The following is a 16,903-nucleotide window of genomic DNA, read 5'->3' as shown; positions in this document are numbered from 1 at the left end:
TTGGCCCGGTACTGTGATTTGTATTTACTGTGAGTTGTTTTGAACTAGCGCGTCTTCAGGTGGAACCAGTCAATTCTGTAGTGAAGGAAATGCGTCGATTGGAACTAATAATACCTGAAAATCAATATGGCATAAATATTATTATTGCGAACCTTTTCAATCGATCATAGCTCTTGATGAAATGTCTGATCGTCAATGCACACATTTTATGAATAGTCTGTCAACCAAGTACTTAGGCGTTTTGAAGCTAGGCTACTATTCAAGTCTGATAATGTCATGTCTTATGAAAAGAAGTTTTGCAGTCAAATCTTTGCTGGTCTTGACACTGATCCGCTTCTTCTGAAACACCACAAGTGCTACTGCTTGCGTCACTGATTGATTCTGCTGCAGTTGTTCCATGGGTTGCTAATCGTTCTGGTGGCACATAAACTTTTTCTGCCATGTTGCTCTTGTTCCTAGTTGTGGCGATACGGGTTGGGTTCTGTGATGGGACCACAACGTACCGAGAAATCTTTCACTGCATCACCACAGAGGATTTCCCAAATTCAGCAATCGAGGAATTCAAAACTGAATCCAAAGTAGAGTGCGCCGCTGTCTGTTCTGCGCATGTGCAATGCAAAGCCTTCCGGTTGCTTCCTACATCCGATGATGCGCAGTTCATGTGCACTCTTCACAGCAGAACACTGTTATCTCAGACCTGTGATAATTATACCTCTACGGAGCCTGATTATAATGATGTAAGTATTGTGACAATTCTTTTTCCAAAATAATATACAGCTATCAAATGGATTTAATGAAGGATAATATACCCTCATCCATGATAGGCAGTTGCCCGTTTCGCGAACACTGGGTGCCCTTAATTCAAACTTACAGCGATCAGAGAAACAAAAGTGTTGTCGGTGGTGGAGATGGACCGGTTGGAGTTTGGTTTGAGCTTCAATATTTTTCAAAAAAGAATTCAAAACATACATTTCTTTGTCTCTGAAGCAGGAACTAGACAATTTTAGTTTACTCACAATACATTATTTTTCAGAACATTTCTTTTTAAAATATCTAAGGACAAATTTCCAGTTGTTTTAGGGAACAGATTATTTCAAACCCTTCTCGCTCTTGACGGAGGCCGGTACCCCTTGATCTGGCACGGTACTCTGTTCTCCGGAGGAAACCTTTTTGTTGTTGAAATTGAAAGTTCATTCGAAAGTTTATATAATTATGGTTTTTATGTACAGTTTAAAATGTTTTTTATGTGTTTTTTAAGATTATGTCGCCATGTGAAAACGGAGGTGTGTACAATGAGGAATTCGGCAACTGTTCCTGCTCTGGTGGCTATGTCGGCTCTCGCTGTGAACGGCTTATGACAGGTAAGACGAGTGAACGAAATGGGTAATGTAGCAACTATGGTGGGTAGTATACTTTCCATGGACCGTGGAAACAAAGCGATTTGACTGCGATTGTGGGGTCATACAATGGAATCGTGATTCGTGTACAAAGGAAGGACCATGTCGAGTAGAATGGTCGACACGGGTCAGTAGGAAGATTCACTTGAGCTTTCAATAAATGACTTTTTTCATTGAACACACATTTCTTAGTTATGTATTCTCCATATTCAAGGCTGTTCAGATTTTTCTACGAGTATTATGTAAATTTATGTTATATGTTACTTTGCCTCTTCCGACTATGTATGCCTATATGGTTCAGTAACACCGACCTCCTTCTCCTCGACTCGGACGTCACTTGACCTCGTCTCCACCATGTCACCGTACACACGGACGCCACTTGACCTCGTCACCGCCCATACAGACGTCGTCTCCACCGTGCCACCGTATACTCGGACGCCACTTGACCTCGTCTCCACCCATACAGACGTCGTCTCCACCGTGCCACCGTATACTCGGACGCCACCTAACCTCGTCTCCACCGTGTCACCGTACACACGGACGCCACTTGACTTCGTCTCCACCGTGTCACAGTATACTCGGACGCCACTTGACTTCGTCTCCACCGTGTCACAGTATACTCGGACGCCACTTGACTTCGTCTCCACCGTGTCACAGTATACTCGGACGCCACTTGGCCTCGTCTCCACCGTGTCACCGTACACACGGACGCCACTTGACCTCGTCACCGCCCATACAGACTTCGTCTCCACCGTGTCACCGTACACACGGACGCCACTTGACCTCGTCACCGCCCATACAGACGTCGTCTCCACCGTGCCACCGTATACTCGGACGCCACTTGACCTCGTCACCGCCCATACAGACTTCGTCTCCACCGTGTCAGCGTATACTCGGACGCCACTGACCGCGTCTCCGCCTATATAGACTTCGTCTCCACCGTATCCCCAAACACTCGGACGCCGCTTGACGTTGTCTCCACACATACAGATCTCGCCTCCACCGTATCACAAAACACTCGGACGCCGCTTGACATCGTCTCCACCGTGTCACCGTACACTCGAGCGCCTGTTGACCTCGTCTCCACCCATACAGACATCGTCTCCACCGTGTTACCGTGCACTCGGACGCCACTTGACATCGTCTCCACCGTGTCACCGTACACTCGGACGCCACTTGACTTCGTCTCCACCGTGTCACAGTATACTCGGACGCCACTTGACTTCGTCTCCACCGTGTCACAGTATACTCGGACGCCACTTGGCCTCGTCTCCACCGTGTCACCGCCCACACAGACTTCGTCTCCACCGTGTCACCGTACACACTTGACATCGTCTTCACCGTGTCACCGTATACTCGGACACCCCTTGACCTTGTCTCCACCCATAAAGACCTCGTCTCCACCGTATCACCAAACACTCGGACGCCGCTTGACCTCGTCTCCTCCGTGTCACCGTATACTCGGACGCCGCTTGACCTCGTCTCCTCCGTGTCACCGTACACTCGGACACCGCTTGACCTTGTCTCCACACATACAGACCTCGTCTCCACCGTGTCATGTATTTGCTTCGTATTGATCTACGTGACAATGAAAGAAGCACTGACTTGTTCGTTTCCTACTCGAATTCCTCCTGCCCTGCTTTTGAATCTTTCTACTTGACCCGTGTCGGCCATTTTCCTCAACAATGTCTTATTGACTAGGAATGACCATTTCATTGTTTTACCTCACAGTCGCAGTTACATCGCTACGGTTATATAGAAAGTATACAACTATGGTATTTGCCGCTACGCGCAACACTTGTCAATTTAGGAGTTTAGCCGAGTCCGACGATAATCTTAGAACTGGCTTATTTAATCTACAAAATGTGTTGAGCTTTTCCAAATGTTTTTGAGTCTTGTTTTCTTGTTTACAGTCGTTTACTCACTCGGTTATGAAAATTGAGGCGCATTTTCAGTTTGTATGTTTCTGAGAATAGGTCTTCAGCAACCCATGCTCGTCGTAAGGGCGACTGTGCTTGTAAGACGCGACTAACGGGATCGGGTGGTCAGGCTCGCTGACTTCGTTGATGCACGTCATCATATCCCAATTGCGTGGATCGATGCTCATGATGTCAATCACTGGATTGTCTTGTCCAGACTCGATTATTTACAGACCGCAGTCATATAGCTGGAATATTGCCGAGTGCAGCGTTACACAACAAACAAATAAACTTGCCAAGTGCGGATGGGATCCCTATCTGAAAACACAAAACCCAGCCAGCTTCCAACACTGTTCTGGATACAAGATATTTCCAGATATATGACTGACAACTTCTGGATATTCGCGTGTGCAGTGACATACATATGCATGACTTGGTTGATGCATGTGATCGTATCCCAATTGCGTAGATCGAAGCTCATGATGTCAATCACTAGATTTTCTGGTCCAGACTCGATTATTTACAGACCGCCGTCATAAAGCTGGAATATTGGTGAGTGCGGCGTTGAACAACAAACAAACAAACAAACAAACAAACAAACATCGGTACCACTGGTGCAGTTCAGTGGCTACTATGTGCTGGCTATCGTCAGCTATCAATACTCAAACCCTATCATCTCCAAACTATTTTGGACCGCCTCCGTGGTCTAGTGGTAGAGCGTCCGCCCGGAGAGCGGAAGGTACGGGGTTCGATCCCCGGCCGCGTCATACCAAAAGACGTTAAGAGATGGTACTTGTTGTTACCCGGTATGGGGCTAAAACAAGGACTGGTCGGCTCGGAGTCAGTATAATGTGTCTGAGTGGGGTATTCATGTTAAACTGCGACATGGTATCTCAGTGGGCTAGCACTATAAATCGGTATCACTCCGGACTAGTACAAGCAGCCACATACACACACACACATGCATGCACGTCGCTATATAAGTGCAATCATCTTGGACGCGACGTTAAACCCAATTTCACCTCACCTCACCAAACTATTTTGACAATGATATAAGTAAAACAGTATATGTATTTAAATTAGCCTTCAACCCACACATTTGAAGGTATATTTGGATACCAAGATTAAGGATCCAGATTTTATCCCATCACGTGCATTATTGATGAAAGGCATGGTTTGGACACTCACTCTAACCTGCCCATGACTAAATCTAACTTGTAATCTTTATCATTGCAAGAATCCGTCACTGTGCTTGATCATAGCGTCCACGTGACTGGATTATGAATATCATTGCAGTTAAATCTGGTGAATCCAGTCGAAAACGTGCAATCGTTTGTTTGGATAGGCACATTTCCATATTAAATCCACAAAAGAACAAAGTTGTACTTTGTATTGCTTTGTGGCTGTAGATTTTGTTGTAGGATCAAATCGTGTTAAGTCTTTGTGGGTATGAAGGCCACAGGCCAATATACACAGACTGTGTATCAACTGAATTCAAACATAACTTACCATAAAACTAATATCTTTCTTAAACCTTTTTCCTTAAAAATAAGCGGCAGAATCTCTGCACTGTTACACAGCAGACGCAATTCAAAAGTAACATGTCGTTTTTATTAGTTTCAACAACATCAGTACATGCACTATTGTGTCACTGACTTTCATCGATCGATGGATTGTCTGGTTTGTCTACAGGCCGCCGTCGCATGGGAGGAGCACTCCTGTTCGGCGTCAGACAATAAATACTTCCTTTTTATGCAAATTGTGTGAATGGCGGGTTCTACCGGTTGGACTTTCGCGAACACCTGGTGTCATCACTGATTTTCAGTGGTCCCTTCATAGAATGTTCACCGCTATTTTGCCCCTTTTGCCACATTTTAATCTGTTTCGGTGGATAATCTTGACTGGCTGCATTGGCAATTTATATACTGAACAACAAACGTTCCTGTGACATTGAATAAGATATGTTTTTTACCAAATCTGAAACAATTTCGGTTTGCAACAGATAAAAGACTACTGTAAGTGTTCAAATGGTTTAATTTGCCATACTGACTTCAGAAAATGCGTGATTTCATAAAAAAACATGAACATTCCAAAATGTCAATTTACAAATCAATAGCCTGTGTGTCCACCTCTGGTTGCGAAGCATCTTCGTCTCATGAAATGGACCAGGCGTCGCACAAAGTCCTGTGGGATATCTGTCCATATCTGCTGGAGCAGGTTTCGAAGTTCCTGGAGTGTCTGTGGAGCACGTGGCTGACGTTGAAGGTGCCGATCCATCTCATCACACATGTGCTCGATTGGCGAGAGATCAGGGGAACGAGCCGGCCAGGGGATGACATTCACGTTGTCTTGTTGAAGGGAATCCTGAACAAGTCATGGTAAAATGTAATGCCTGGGCCATGACGACACAAAAACACTCGAATCCGCCCAAGACTGTGGCGGAGTTGAAAACGAGACTCGTCAGTGAATTGAACTTGTCCCCACTGCATGGCCGTCAAGCGTAGACACCACTACGTAGACGTGCTTGACGGTGGTTTCCTGTCAAAATGGGACGTCTGGCGGGTCTTCTGGCGACAATCCCTGAACATCTGGGGGGGGGGGGGGGGGGGGGGGGGGGGGGGCGACGTACGGTTTGTGAAGTATTCGTCGAAGGCCAGGGATGCTTCTTGCAGTCACTGTTGCTGGCTGGAATCGATTTTGTAGGTGTGTTATTCGAATCCAGTTGTCTTGTCGATTATTGGTTACGCGTGGCCTGCCACTCCGAGGATGGTCTCTGACTGCATTCGGCTGTTGCCAACGTTGCCATAAACACCAAATGGTGTTTCTGTGGACGTTAAATTGTCCTGCAACATCGCGTAGACTCGATCCCGCTTAAAGCATACCAATGGCTCACAGACGCTCATTTTCGGACAGGCGTGGCATTTCGTAATGTTGAATAATTGCGTAATTTTGTTGTTTTTCTGAGTGGTTGTTGTCAGCACGATGCTAAACAATGCATATGGAATCCTGTTAACGCACATGTTTTTATACCCATTCTTGGGTAGTGAAATGCATGGGGCTTGCATAAAAGTCAACTTTTGCATGGAATGCATGCTTTTCTGTAGCAGTTGCCTTTTTGTGACTTGATACCATACATGTACTACAAATTTGAAAACCAAACTTTACTTGTTTGAAAAATACACTAAAATATTGGTGTCACAGGAACTTTTGTTGTTGAGTATATTTATGATCAACGTTGCGCTAAGCTCGGTTTGGGCGAGTGGGCCCTGGGCAATTCAAGACGTTCAAGAAGATTTATGGGGGGTTTGGGGGCACGGGTGGCCCAGTCGTCTAAGGCGCCGCGATTCGCTGGGCAATGAACGTATGTTTGTGGGTTCGAATCCCTATTCGTGCCAGTTATGTTTCTAGGTTTGTCAGCACCATACCCATTGTTGTGGGTTTCACCGAAGTGGTAAACGCCTGTGACATGCATCACTTCGGGCTTTCCTCCCCATGAAGCTGACACGCCGTGATATAACTTGAATACTGTTAAATGCGGCGTTAAACCAAACTCACTCACTCACTCACTATAACGAACTACGGTTATAACGAACTATAATTGGTTATGCCTTTGAGTTAACCGTAGTTTACTGTATAGTTAAATGTTTATTGGCTTGGACCAGTTAGACCATCCATCTCTGTTTCTATCTCTCAATATTAGCTTGTCATTTTTCAAACCAATAAACGTATTTTGTTATTGAAAGTTTCATATGCTAACTCATATAAATGAAAGGCAAACAACCTAATGAACAGCGGATTTGATGCGTGAAGGGGTAAACCTATATAAAGTTTACTCAGCTAGCGGTGCTTAACTTTTTAGTAGGTGTATAGGAAAACCTTTCTCACAGACTTGTACGGATTGCGAGGTGTCCGGAACAACAGGGTTTCGCTGAATATAGTTGTTTTTTTCCAGACTGTGCTGAAGGCATGGAACTGGGGCACTACGTGGACGAGACGAAGGTGTTCATGATCCACCCCATCGGGTCTCCACGACCCTTCCTCGTCTACTGCGACATTAGCCGACAAGGAGCCAGGATGTTCACTATGCGCCACGGGGGGATCCTGGACTTTTCCCGACCATGGGTAGACTACAAAACGGGCTTTGGAAATCTGTCTGGAGACTTCTGGCTTGGTCTGGATCATATTCACTATCTGACCAACTCACGACCAGTGAAACTGATTGTCAGGATCACCACCCGTATGCCCAGTGACGCTTATCCTGTACGGTAAGACGCTAACACCTATGTCACATCACCACTTGTATGTCCAGGGACGCTATCCTACACGGTAATACTCTCACATCTGTGTCACATCACCACTTTTATGTCCAGTGACGCTATCCCACACGGTAAGACGTTAACACCTATGTCACATCACCACTTGCATGTCCAGTGACGCTATCCTACACGGTAATACTCTCATACCTATGTCACATCACCACTTGCATGTCCAGTGACGCTATCCTACATGGTAATACTCTCACATCTGTGTCACATCACTACTTGCCTGTCCAGTGACGCTATCCTGTACTGTAAGACGCTAACACCTATGTCACATCACCACTTGTATGTCCAGTGACGCTAATCCTGTACGGTAAGACGCTAACACCTATGTCACATCACCACTTGTATGTCCAGTGACGCTAATCCTGTACGGTAAGACGCTAACACCTATGTCACATCACCACTTGTATGTCCAGTGACGCTAATCCTGTACGGTAAGACGCTAACACCTATGTCACATCACTACTTGTATGTCCAGTGACGCTAATCCTGTACGGTAAGACGCTAACACCTATGTCACATCACTACTTGTATGTCCAGTGACGCTAATCCTGTACGGTAAGACGCTAACACCTATGTCACATCACTACTTGTATGTCCAGTGACGCTATCCTACACGATAATACTCTCACACCTATGTCACATCACCACTTGAATGTCCAGTGACACTATCCTACATGGCAATACTCTCACACCTATGTCACATCACCACTTGTATGTCCAGTGACGCTATCCTACATGGCAATACTCTCACACCTATGTCACATCACCACTTGCATGTCCAGTGACGCTATCCTACACGGTAATACTCTCACACCTATGTCACATCACCACTTGCATGTCCAGTGACGCTATCCTACATGGTAATACTCTCACACCTATGTCACATCACCACTTGTAAGTCTAGTGATGCTATCCTACACGGTAATACTCTCACACCTATATCACATCACCACTTGCATGTCCAGTGACGCTATCCTACATGGTAATACTCTCACACCTATGTCACATCACCACTTGCATGTCCAGTGACGCTATCCTACATGGTAATACTCTCACATCTGTGTCACATCACTACTTGCATGTCCAGTGACGCTATCCTGTACGGTAAGACGCTAACACCTATGTCACATCACCACTTGTATGTCCAGTGACGCTAATCCTGTACGGTAAGACGCTAACACCTATGTCACATCACTACTTGTATGTCCAGTGACGCTAATCCTGTACGGTAAGACGCTAACACCTATGTCACATCACCACTTGTATGTCCAGTGACGCTAATCCTGTACGGTAAGACGCTAACACCTATGTCACATCACTACTTGTATGTCCAGTGACGCTAATCCTGTACGGTAAGACGCTAACACCTATGTCACATCACTACTTGCATGTCCAGTGACGCTATCCTACACGATAATACTCTCACACCTATGTCACATCACCACTTGTATGTCCAGTGACGCTATCCTACATGGCAATACTCTCACACCTATGTCACATCACCACTTGCATGTCCAGTGACGCTATCCTACATAGCAATACTCTCACACCTATGTCACATCACCACTTGTATGTCTAGTGATGCTATCCTACACGGTAATACTCTCACACCTATGTCACATCACCACTTGTAAGTCTAGTGACGCTATCCTACACGGTAATACTCTCACACCTATGTCACATCACCACTTGTAAGTCTAGTGATGCTATCCTACACGGTAATACTCTCACACCTATGTCACATCACCACTTGCATGTCCAGTGACGCTATCCTACATGATAATACTCTCACACCTATGTCACATCACCACTTGCATGCCCAGTGACGCTATCCTACACGGTAATACTCTCACACCTATGTCACATCACCACTTGTATGTCCAGTGACGCTATCCTACATGGCAATACTCTCACACCCATGTCACATCACCACTTGTAAGTCTAGTGACGCTATCCTACACGGTAATACTCTCACACCTATATCACATCATTTAGGGCTGCGCCCGTCATGTTTAATTCTTCCTACAGTGTTTTATTGTATAACTCCCACTCGTTTATTTCTTAAATATTGATATAACGGACATAAAGAAGAGATTCGTCAATAATGATGTTGTCCATAGAGTTCGTTCCAGTTGAATATCTATATTCTCATTAGATTGAATGCGACCTTGGTGAAGGACAAGAGTGCGTTCTCAGCCCAAATCGGATTTGTTTATTAATAAATGATCACTAGAAATATGACATAATTGAAACCCGAAATCCAAATATTATTTAGTTGTTATTAAAATAATTTGCAAATGTCATTCTCATACGAGTGGCCAGGTCCACTAAGGCGATGCCATTCGCTGTGCAGAGTTGCGTTCCTTACTCGTTCCAGGATCCAATACACATGGGTTACAATCGCAGATTCAACCTGATTATCATCTTGAGATTCTCAGCATCGGGTTTCTTGAAAGTGGTAAACGTAAAATACGTGCACCACTTTCGGGTAATCCACCGTGATGTTTTCAACAGCCGCGTTAAACCCAACTCACTCACTCTTTCAGTAAACACGGCTACCATTACTTAACCGTGGGCGACGAATCGACTGGCTACGTCCTAAATTTCACATCCACTTGGGCTCACCCGGGCACCTACATCCTAGGCGACTGCTTCACACCCATGAGGGGGAAGAAGTTCAGCACCTATGACGTCGACAACGACGACGACCCCGTGAAAAATTGCGCCGCTGTCCACCAGGGGGCGTGGTGGTTCACGGCGTGTGGAGAGTGCAACCCGACCGGACCGATAATCAGTGAGACATCAGGATATCTTTCGAACATCCCAAACGAGGCCTTCTGGCAACCTGGCATACCAACTTACTCACTCACCAAAGTCGAGATGTTTTTCAAAGTGATGTAATTTTTAATTTGAAGTTTACACGATATATGGCTATTCCATTATACGAGAGGTCGGTCACATGAACGTCAAATTGACTTTCATACGTGTTTGAACGACAGAATTTGACGTTTTTCACGAGACTGTATTCTTGAAATGATGTAAACACAGACGCACTAGTTCAACATTCCTGGCGGAACCCCTCGGAATTCCTAAACACGAATACATACAGAAGCATTGTTTCTGATTATTTAGACCCTTTAATCTTGCGTTTTAGTATACATTGAGAAACGTCAGAGACTTTGACTGCACGATCGTTCACGAATATCCTTGATACGACCCATCCTCGTGAAGCAGAGACCATACAAAAGATTATTACAGTAAACTACGGTTAAAACGAACTCAAAGGGACTACTACTTTTAGTTCGTTATAACCGTAGTTCGTTATAAGCATATATACAGCATAACTACAGCAAATAGTCGGGACTCAAAAGTTAGTTCGTTATATCCGTCAGTTCGTTATAAGCGCGTTCGTTATAACCGTAGTTTACTGTATATGGTCTTTTGTTCACTAGGATGTGTCGTAGCAAAGAATATTCGTGATAAAGATATCTATTATATGGTCTGTGTAGTGAACAAAACGAAGAAATGCACATCCACACTATCTTAGTATCGATTCGATCCGTGTCTACGCTGACAGTGACAGTCTACAGCAATCTATGAATTTACTTTAGTGTCTATTTGACACATCTTTAATCAACTTTCAGTGATCGGCCAATTGATCAATGATGACTTAAACATATAAACGCCACAGATTCATTAACAACTCTCCCGTCACGTTTATCGTGTCGGCCATTTTGACGTCTTGTACTTGATGTAAGTGTATTACGACGCGCCGTGATTGTGTTGACTTACTGAGGTACTTCTTAATAGACTTTTTCTGATCTAATGAGGATATTATTTGAATTGTCTGTCGTGCGAGACGTTTCTGAAGAACAAGTTAAGCATACATGCGCTCATGTCTCCTCTCTATTAGAGGAACTATTTTTTCCCCGCGAAACAGATGGTAGTTGTATGGCTGTCAGTGTAAATATGAAGTCACACGTTCTAGGTAAAATTGTGTATAGGCCTATATCCTTTGAGGCAAAAATATGACAAAAGCTCCAACGTTCATACAGTTTGGCCTGCACTTTATGAAGGTTCATACTCCAATAATCTCACACAAAGTGAAAGTCAATTCATAATTGAACTTGTTCAAGCGAATTTGTGGCTTGTCTGTTGCGCGTCTCTCTGTCTTACGGCGGTGATATCATAATTATTCTGTTGTTCGGATGGGTAGTCAAGTAGTAACCGTGATCGTTCGTCATGCTCGCAACCTGGGTTCGATTCCCCATAACACGCATCTTGTGAAGCCTATTCTCAGCGTCTCCTGTTTGACACTAGTGGAGGGGTAGTCGGGTAGGCCAGTGGTTAAAGCGTTCGCTCGTCACGCCGAAGACCCGGGTTCGATTCCCGACATGGGTACAATATGAGAAGCCCATTTCTGGTGTCCCCCGTCGTGATATTGCTGGAATATTGCTAAAAGCGGCGTAAAACAAGACTCAGTGATACTCTGGAATATTACTGAAGGCGGCGTGAAACCGTTCTCGTCCTAGTATTGTTCGTTGTCTTTTACCTATCGTCAATCTTCTGTTCGTTGACGCTGTTCTTGCAGATTGTCTGTTGTTTTATTATTATTTACTATTTATCGTCTCGCCAACAACTTCTTAGATTGACTCGGCTCCATTCATTTTGGACCTCAGTAAGCTTTGCCAGGAATCCATGTTGTAACTAGTTTCGTGCACTCGACTACCGTCTTTCCACTTGGGGTTGTGTTTATGTAACTAGGCAACCTACAAACATGATTAACTGCACATTCTGTATGCATTTTCATGAATTACTTTTCATAATTGAATAATCTACTTACCTGCAGATGTCGAATTTGATATCAGACAGTCCAGTGATTGACATTTTGAGCATCGATTTACGCACTTGGGATACAATGGCATGCATCAACCACCCGATCCCGTTAGCCGCCTCCTACGTCAAGCATGTGTTCCTGAAGACTAGTTCAAAGTTTGTTTTACAAATAATTATGAAAGAAAATGCAGAAAGAGGTTATACAATCCATTGAATCTGAGCTACTGTGTGCTGTTTATTGAAATCCAATTGATGTTATAACAAACGTAAATAGCAAAATAAGTGGTGTGCCTCTTCAAACTGCTGGCAAAGTGTTCGGATTTGTTAAAAAGAGTAAGAGAAATTCAACATCCCACAAGCGTTCTAAAAATAGGTTTGAGAAAACAATGTTATATCTCCCGTCGAAAATACTTTGAAGTCAAGAGATATTTTAAGAGTAATCAAACATTCCAAAATAAAAAAACCCGACTAGTTAATGCAAGTAAAAGTTATAAAAACTGCATTCACAAATTTTCAAAAATGCATAAAAAAACCTTCAAGACAAATTATATAATGTCGAAAGAAATGACCCCCGTTCATTTTGGAAACTTCTTAAGCAGTCTGGCGATGAAAACCTACCAGATTGTCATTATTCAGCTTTTTTGAATCTTTAAAAGCAGTTTCGGCACATGACGACTTTGATATTGGTGATCTACGTGAAGTAAACATGGAAGAAAGCACAATACTTAATGCAGCTATAACAAGAGGTAAAAGTATAAACTGTGTGCAGAATTTAAAAAATAACAAAGCTGCTGGTCTTGATAATATAATGAATGAATATACTATACTACTTAAAAAAAGTTAAGGACCACCCAATTCTTTTATATTACTATTGTTAATCTGTTATGTCATCACAGATTAACTATAGTACTATGAAGAATTGGGTGGTCCTTAACCTGTTTTGAGTAGTATATTTAACATAGTTCTTGATACTGGTACCATCCCAGAAAAATGGTTTGTAGGTGTTATTAAACACATTTTTAAGGGTAAAGGTGAACCACAAATCACCGAAAATTACAGACCTATCACTCTGCTGAACTGTTTTGGTAAACTTTTCACAGCAGTTTTAAATAACCGTTTGCAAACATTCATCGAAACGAACTCTATACTGTCGGAAGCTCAGGCAGGTTTCAGAAAGGGTTTTTCCACCAGTGATCACATTTTTGCTCTATATAATCTCATGGAATTATTAATAGCGAGAAAAAGAAATTATTTTGTGCGTTTATAGATTTTCAAAAAGCATTTGATACAGTTTGTCGATCAGGACTTTGGCAAAAACTATTACAAAATAACGTATCTGGAGAGTGTTTTAACGTTATCTATAATATGTACTAGAATATCAAATCATGTGTTTCCTGTAATGGTAATTTAACAAGTTTCTTTTGATGAAAATTTGGAGTAAGACAAGGAGAAAACCTGTCGTCTGTCTTGTTTGCAATATTTTAAATGACCTCGAAGCGGCACTTGTACAGAATTTATATGCATGTTTCAATTTAAACCAGATGAATTCTATTATCGAATCGAAAATATTATCACAATATTTCTATTACTGTACGCAGATGATGCAGTGTTATTGACCACAAATGCCTATGATGTAAATCATATGTTAGACTCATTTCATTACTATTGTCTACATTGGAGGCTTAAGGTTATTACTACCAAAACAAAAATATTAATATTAGGTTGATCAAAACATGACTATAAACAAAATTTGAAAATTGATCATGATGTTTTGGAAGAAAAATCGATTCCTATAACTACCTTGGTGTTATCTTTCTAAAAAATTCCAAATTCACTTTCACAAAGAAAAAGCTAATAGAACAAGCAAAGAAAGCTATGTTCTATGTTTTATGCCGAGGACGGAAGTTAAATTTGTCTCTTAAATGTCAACTGCGGCTTTTTGACAGAATGGTTGTATCAGTTCTTCTCTACGGACGCGAAGTATGGGGATTTGAAAACATCTCAGCCCTAGAAGGTGCCCATTTGCGTTTTCTAAAATATCTTTCATCATTGGGAAGATGTACTCCAAATTTCATGGTATATGGGGAACTTTGGAAGACTCCATCTGTCAAACATCGCTAAAATGAGAATGATAAGTTTTGGGGCAAAATTACTTAATTAAACGTACTGCAGGAAAACATTTGGCGAGTCTTACTTAAGTTTAGAATTTACCATAATCTACCTATTGAAACTGGGAGGGGGAGTAATACCTTTAACCGACAGGAAATGCCCACTTTGTAAATTATCTGACTTAGGTGATGAATTCCATTATTTGTCCATCTTTAGAAAACGAAAGAAAACATTTTTTACACAGATTCTACTACATCAAACACAATATGCATAAAATAAAATTAACTTTTCAATAATTCACGATTAGGAACATTGAGAAAACTGTCCAAATTCTGTAAAGTCATCATGTCATTGTAAATCAAGTTAATCTCCCTCTTATTTGATTGCACATATATTGCTACCCTGGTGAATCTGTATAAATATGCATGCATGCTCGGCTGATGTTTTTGTATATATTCTATATTTATATGTATATGTATTATGTTGTTGAAATAAATTTGTACCTCTGATGCCGCTGACAGCGGTCTGAGTGTAAATAAAGTTCAGTTCAGTTCAGCCTTACCTAACTAGACAGTTTAGCTATGCGAGCTGGTTTCAGATTCTGTGTACTGAAGCTATACTCTGTGTACACAGCTCCGGGTGACGGAGTAGGAATACTTAGTCATGGTTATGGCGAGGGTCTTTCCCAGCTACATGTATAGTACCATTGCTTGAAATATTACATAAACAGGGCTGCCGCTGGTGTCCTGTTTTTAACTCCCACCGACGCGCTCTTTCCTCAGTCAATCAGATTAACGTCCCTTCTCATCGACCAATGAGAATGTCGTCCCTGTGATGTTGAGCTTTCTTTTGTCCTTCATCATTTACTTCCACATTAAGCTGACACACGTTGATGTAACAGGAATACTGTTAAACCTAAACCACACTCTCATTTAGTAGACCTGGTGATCCTAGTTGTGGCCGGTCTGGCGAGAAGCTGCCACGGATCCATCGAGACAGCAACTTTCGGGGAGGTTTTCAAGTGTATCTTAGCGTCTAAGTTCTCGGTCTTCACCGAGTGCACAGTTGCTTGTTCTACGCATGCTCAGTGGGAATCTCTCCGATTGTCACGTGATGCACCTTTCACGTGAACTTCATTCAACAGACCTCAGCAGTCGCCAACATGTGACCAATACATGATAACTACATACCGCATGTACGATAATGTAAGTACGGCTATCGGCACTGTCGCCAGCAAAGTTTAACTATCTGATCTATAAGAGGTAGACCCAATTTTATGGATAACAACTTCTTTAAAACTGTAAAAAGTGACGTTTCGGTATAGATCCTTATACCGTTGTCAAGCAAGAATGAATGAGGGACACTGTACTGCGCACTCAATACGCGTGTTAACCTGCGACTCCGCTATCTGGAAATCCGAGAACTTTTGGACGTTGTCCCAGTTGATGTGGTGATTAGGACAGTTGCTGATATGGTTCGAGATGGTTGATTTACTGTCTGATTTAATGGTTGAGGTTTTGTGCTCTTTGATTCTGGTGTTGATGGGGCGGGATGTTTCACCTACGTAAGATTGTCCACAGTTGCAGTCAATTTTATAAACTACACCTTTAGGTTCTTGGGGTTTGGTTGTGTTCCTGCCGTTGGATCTTAGCAGGGTGTTGAGGGAGTTGGAGCTGGTGAAGTTGGTGGGCGATGCGGAAAGTAAAGAGTAAAGAGGAGATGACTTTGTCGACTAGATTAGATGGATAACTGTTGAGGTGGGTGAAGACTTGGCGGAGGTGTTCGATCTCAGGTTTGGAGTCAGCCGAAGAAAGGTTGATGGCTCGTTTGGTGAGGGTGGATATGTTACTGTTAATCCTCCGCCTACTATATATATTCAGTACAATGCCCCTCATTCAGTCTTGCTTGACAACGGTATAAGGATCTATACCGAAACGTCGCTTTTTACAGTATTAAAGAAGTTGTTATCCATAAAATTGTGTCTACCTTGTCATCCGTCAATTTCTAAGTAATGCCTTTTAAACAATCTGATCCATGAGGTTTGTTAAAGGGAAACTACGGTCGGCTGAATGGCAGTGCCAGCAAATTTGATTTACATCCCTGAAATGACAGTTTCTTGGTCTGCTAGTTCAAATGTTATTGTGTATAACATGTATTGATGACATAGGCAGAACATGGGCACCATACCGAGGCGCAGAGTCGCCCTTTGAAGGCAGACTGGGCTCCAGCTAGTGGCCATTTCCGGTCCAGATCCTCTCTCTGTGTAATGTTAAGACTTTTAGTACGTTACCAAGGTTACTGGCATTATTTATGCCAC

At 42.8% G+C, this 16,903-nt stretch overlaps 1 protein-coding gene across 1 annotated transcript; it reads left to right on the top strand.

Annotated features, from left to right (window-relative positions):
- Positions 1-244: 244 nt before the first annotated feature.
- Positions 245-10,893, top strand: LOC124152825 (angiopoietin-related protein 4-like). The gene is made up of 4 exons (XM_046525875.2): positions 245-737; positions 1,259-1,361; positions 7,269-7,581; positions 10,188-10,893. The coding sequence occupies exons 1-4, from the start codon at positions 441-443 to the stop codon at positions 10,540-10,542; spliced, it is 1,068 nt and encodes a 355-aa protein (XP_046381831.2). The 5' UTR covers positions 245-440; the 3' UTR covers positions 10,543-10,893.
- Positions 10,894-16,903: the final 6,010 nt, after the last annotated feature.

Source organism: Haliotis rufescens, unplaced genomic scaffold, assembly GCF_023055435.1.
Source record: "Haliotis rufescens isolate VD_foot unplaced genomic scaffold, xgHalRufe1.0.p SCAF_4, whole genome shotgun sequence".
NCBI classification, from domain to species: domain Eukaryota; kingdom Metazoa; phylum Mollusca; class Gastropoda; order Lepetellida; family Haliotidae; genus Haliotis; species Haliotis rufescens.
Note: the sequence above shows the minus strand (reverse complement) of the source record. Positions and strands in the feature narration are given on the sequence as shown.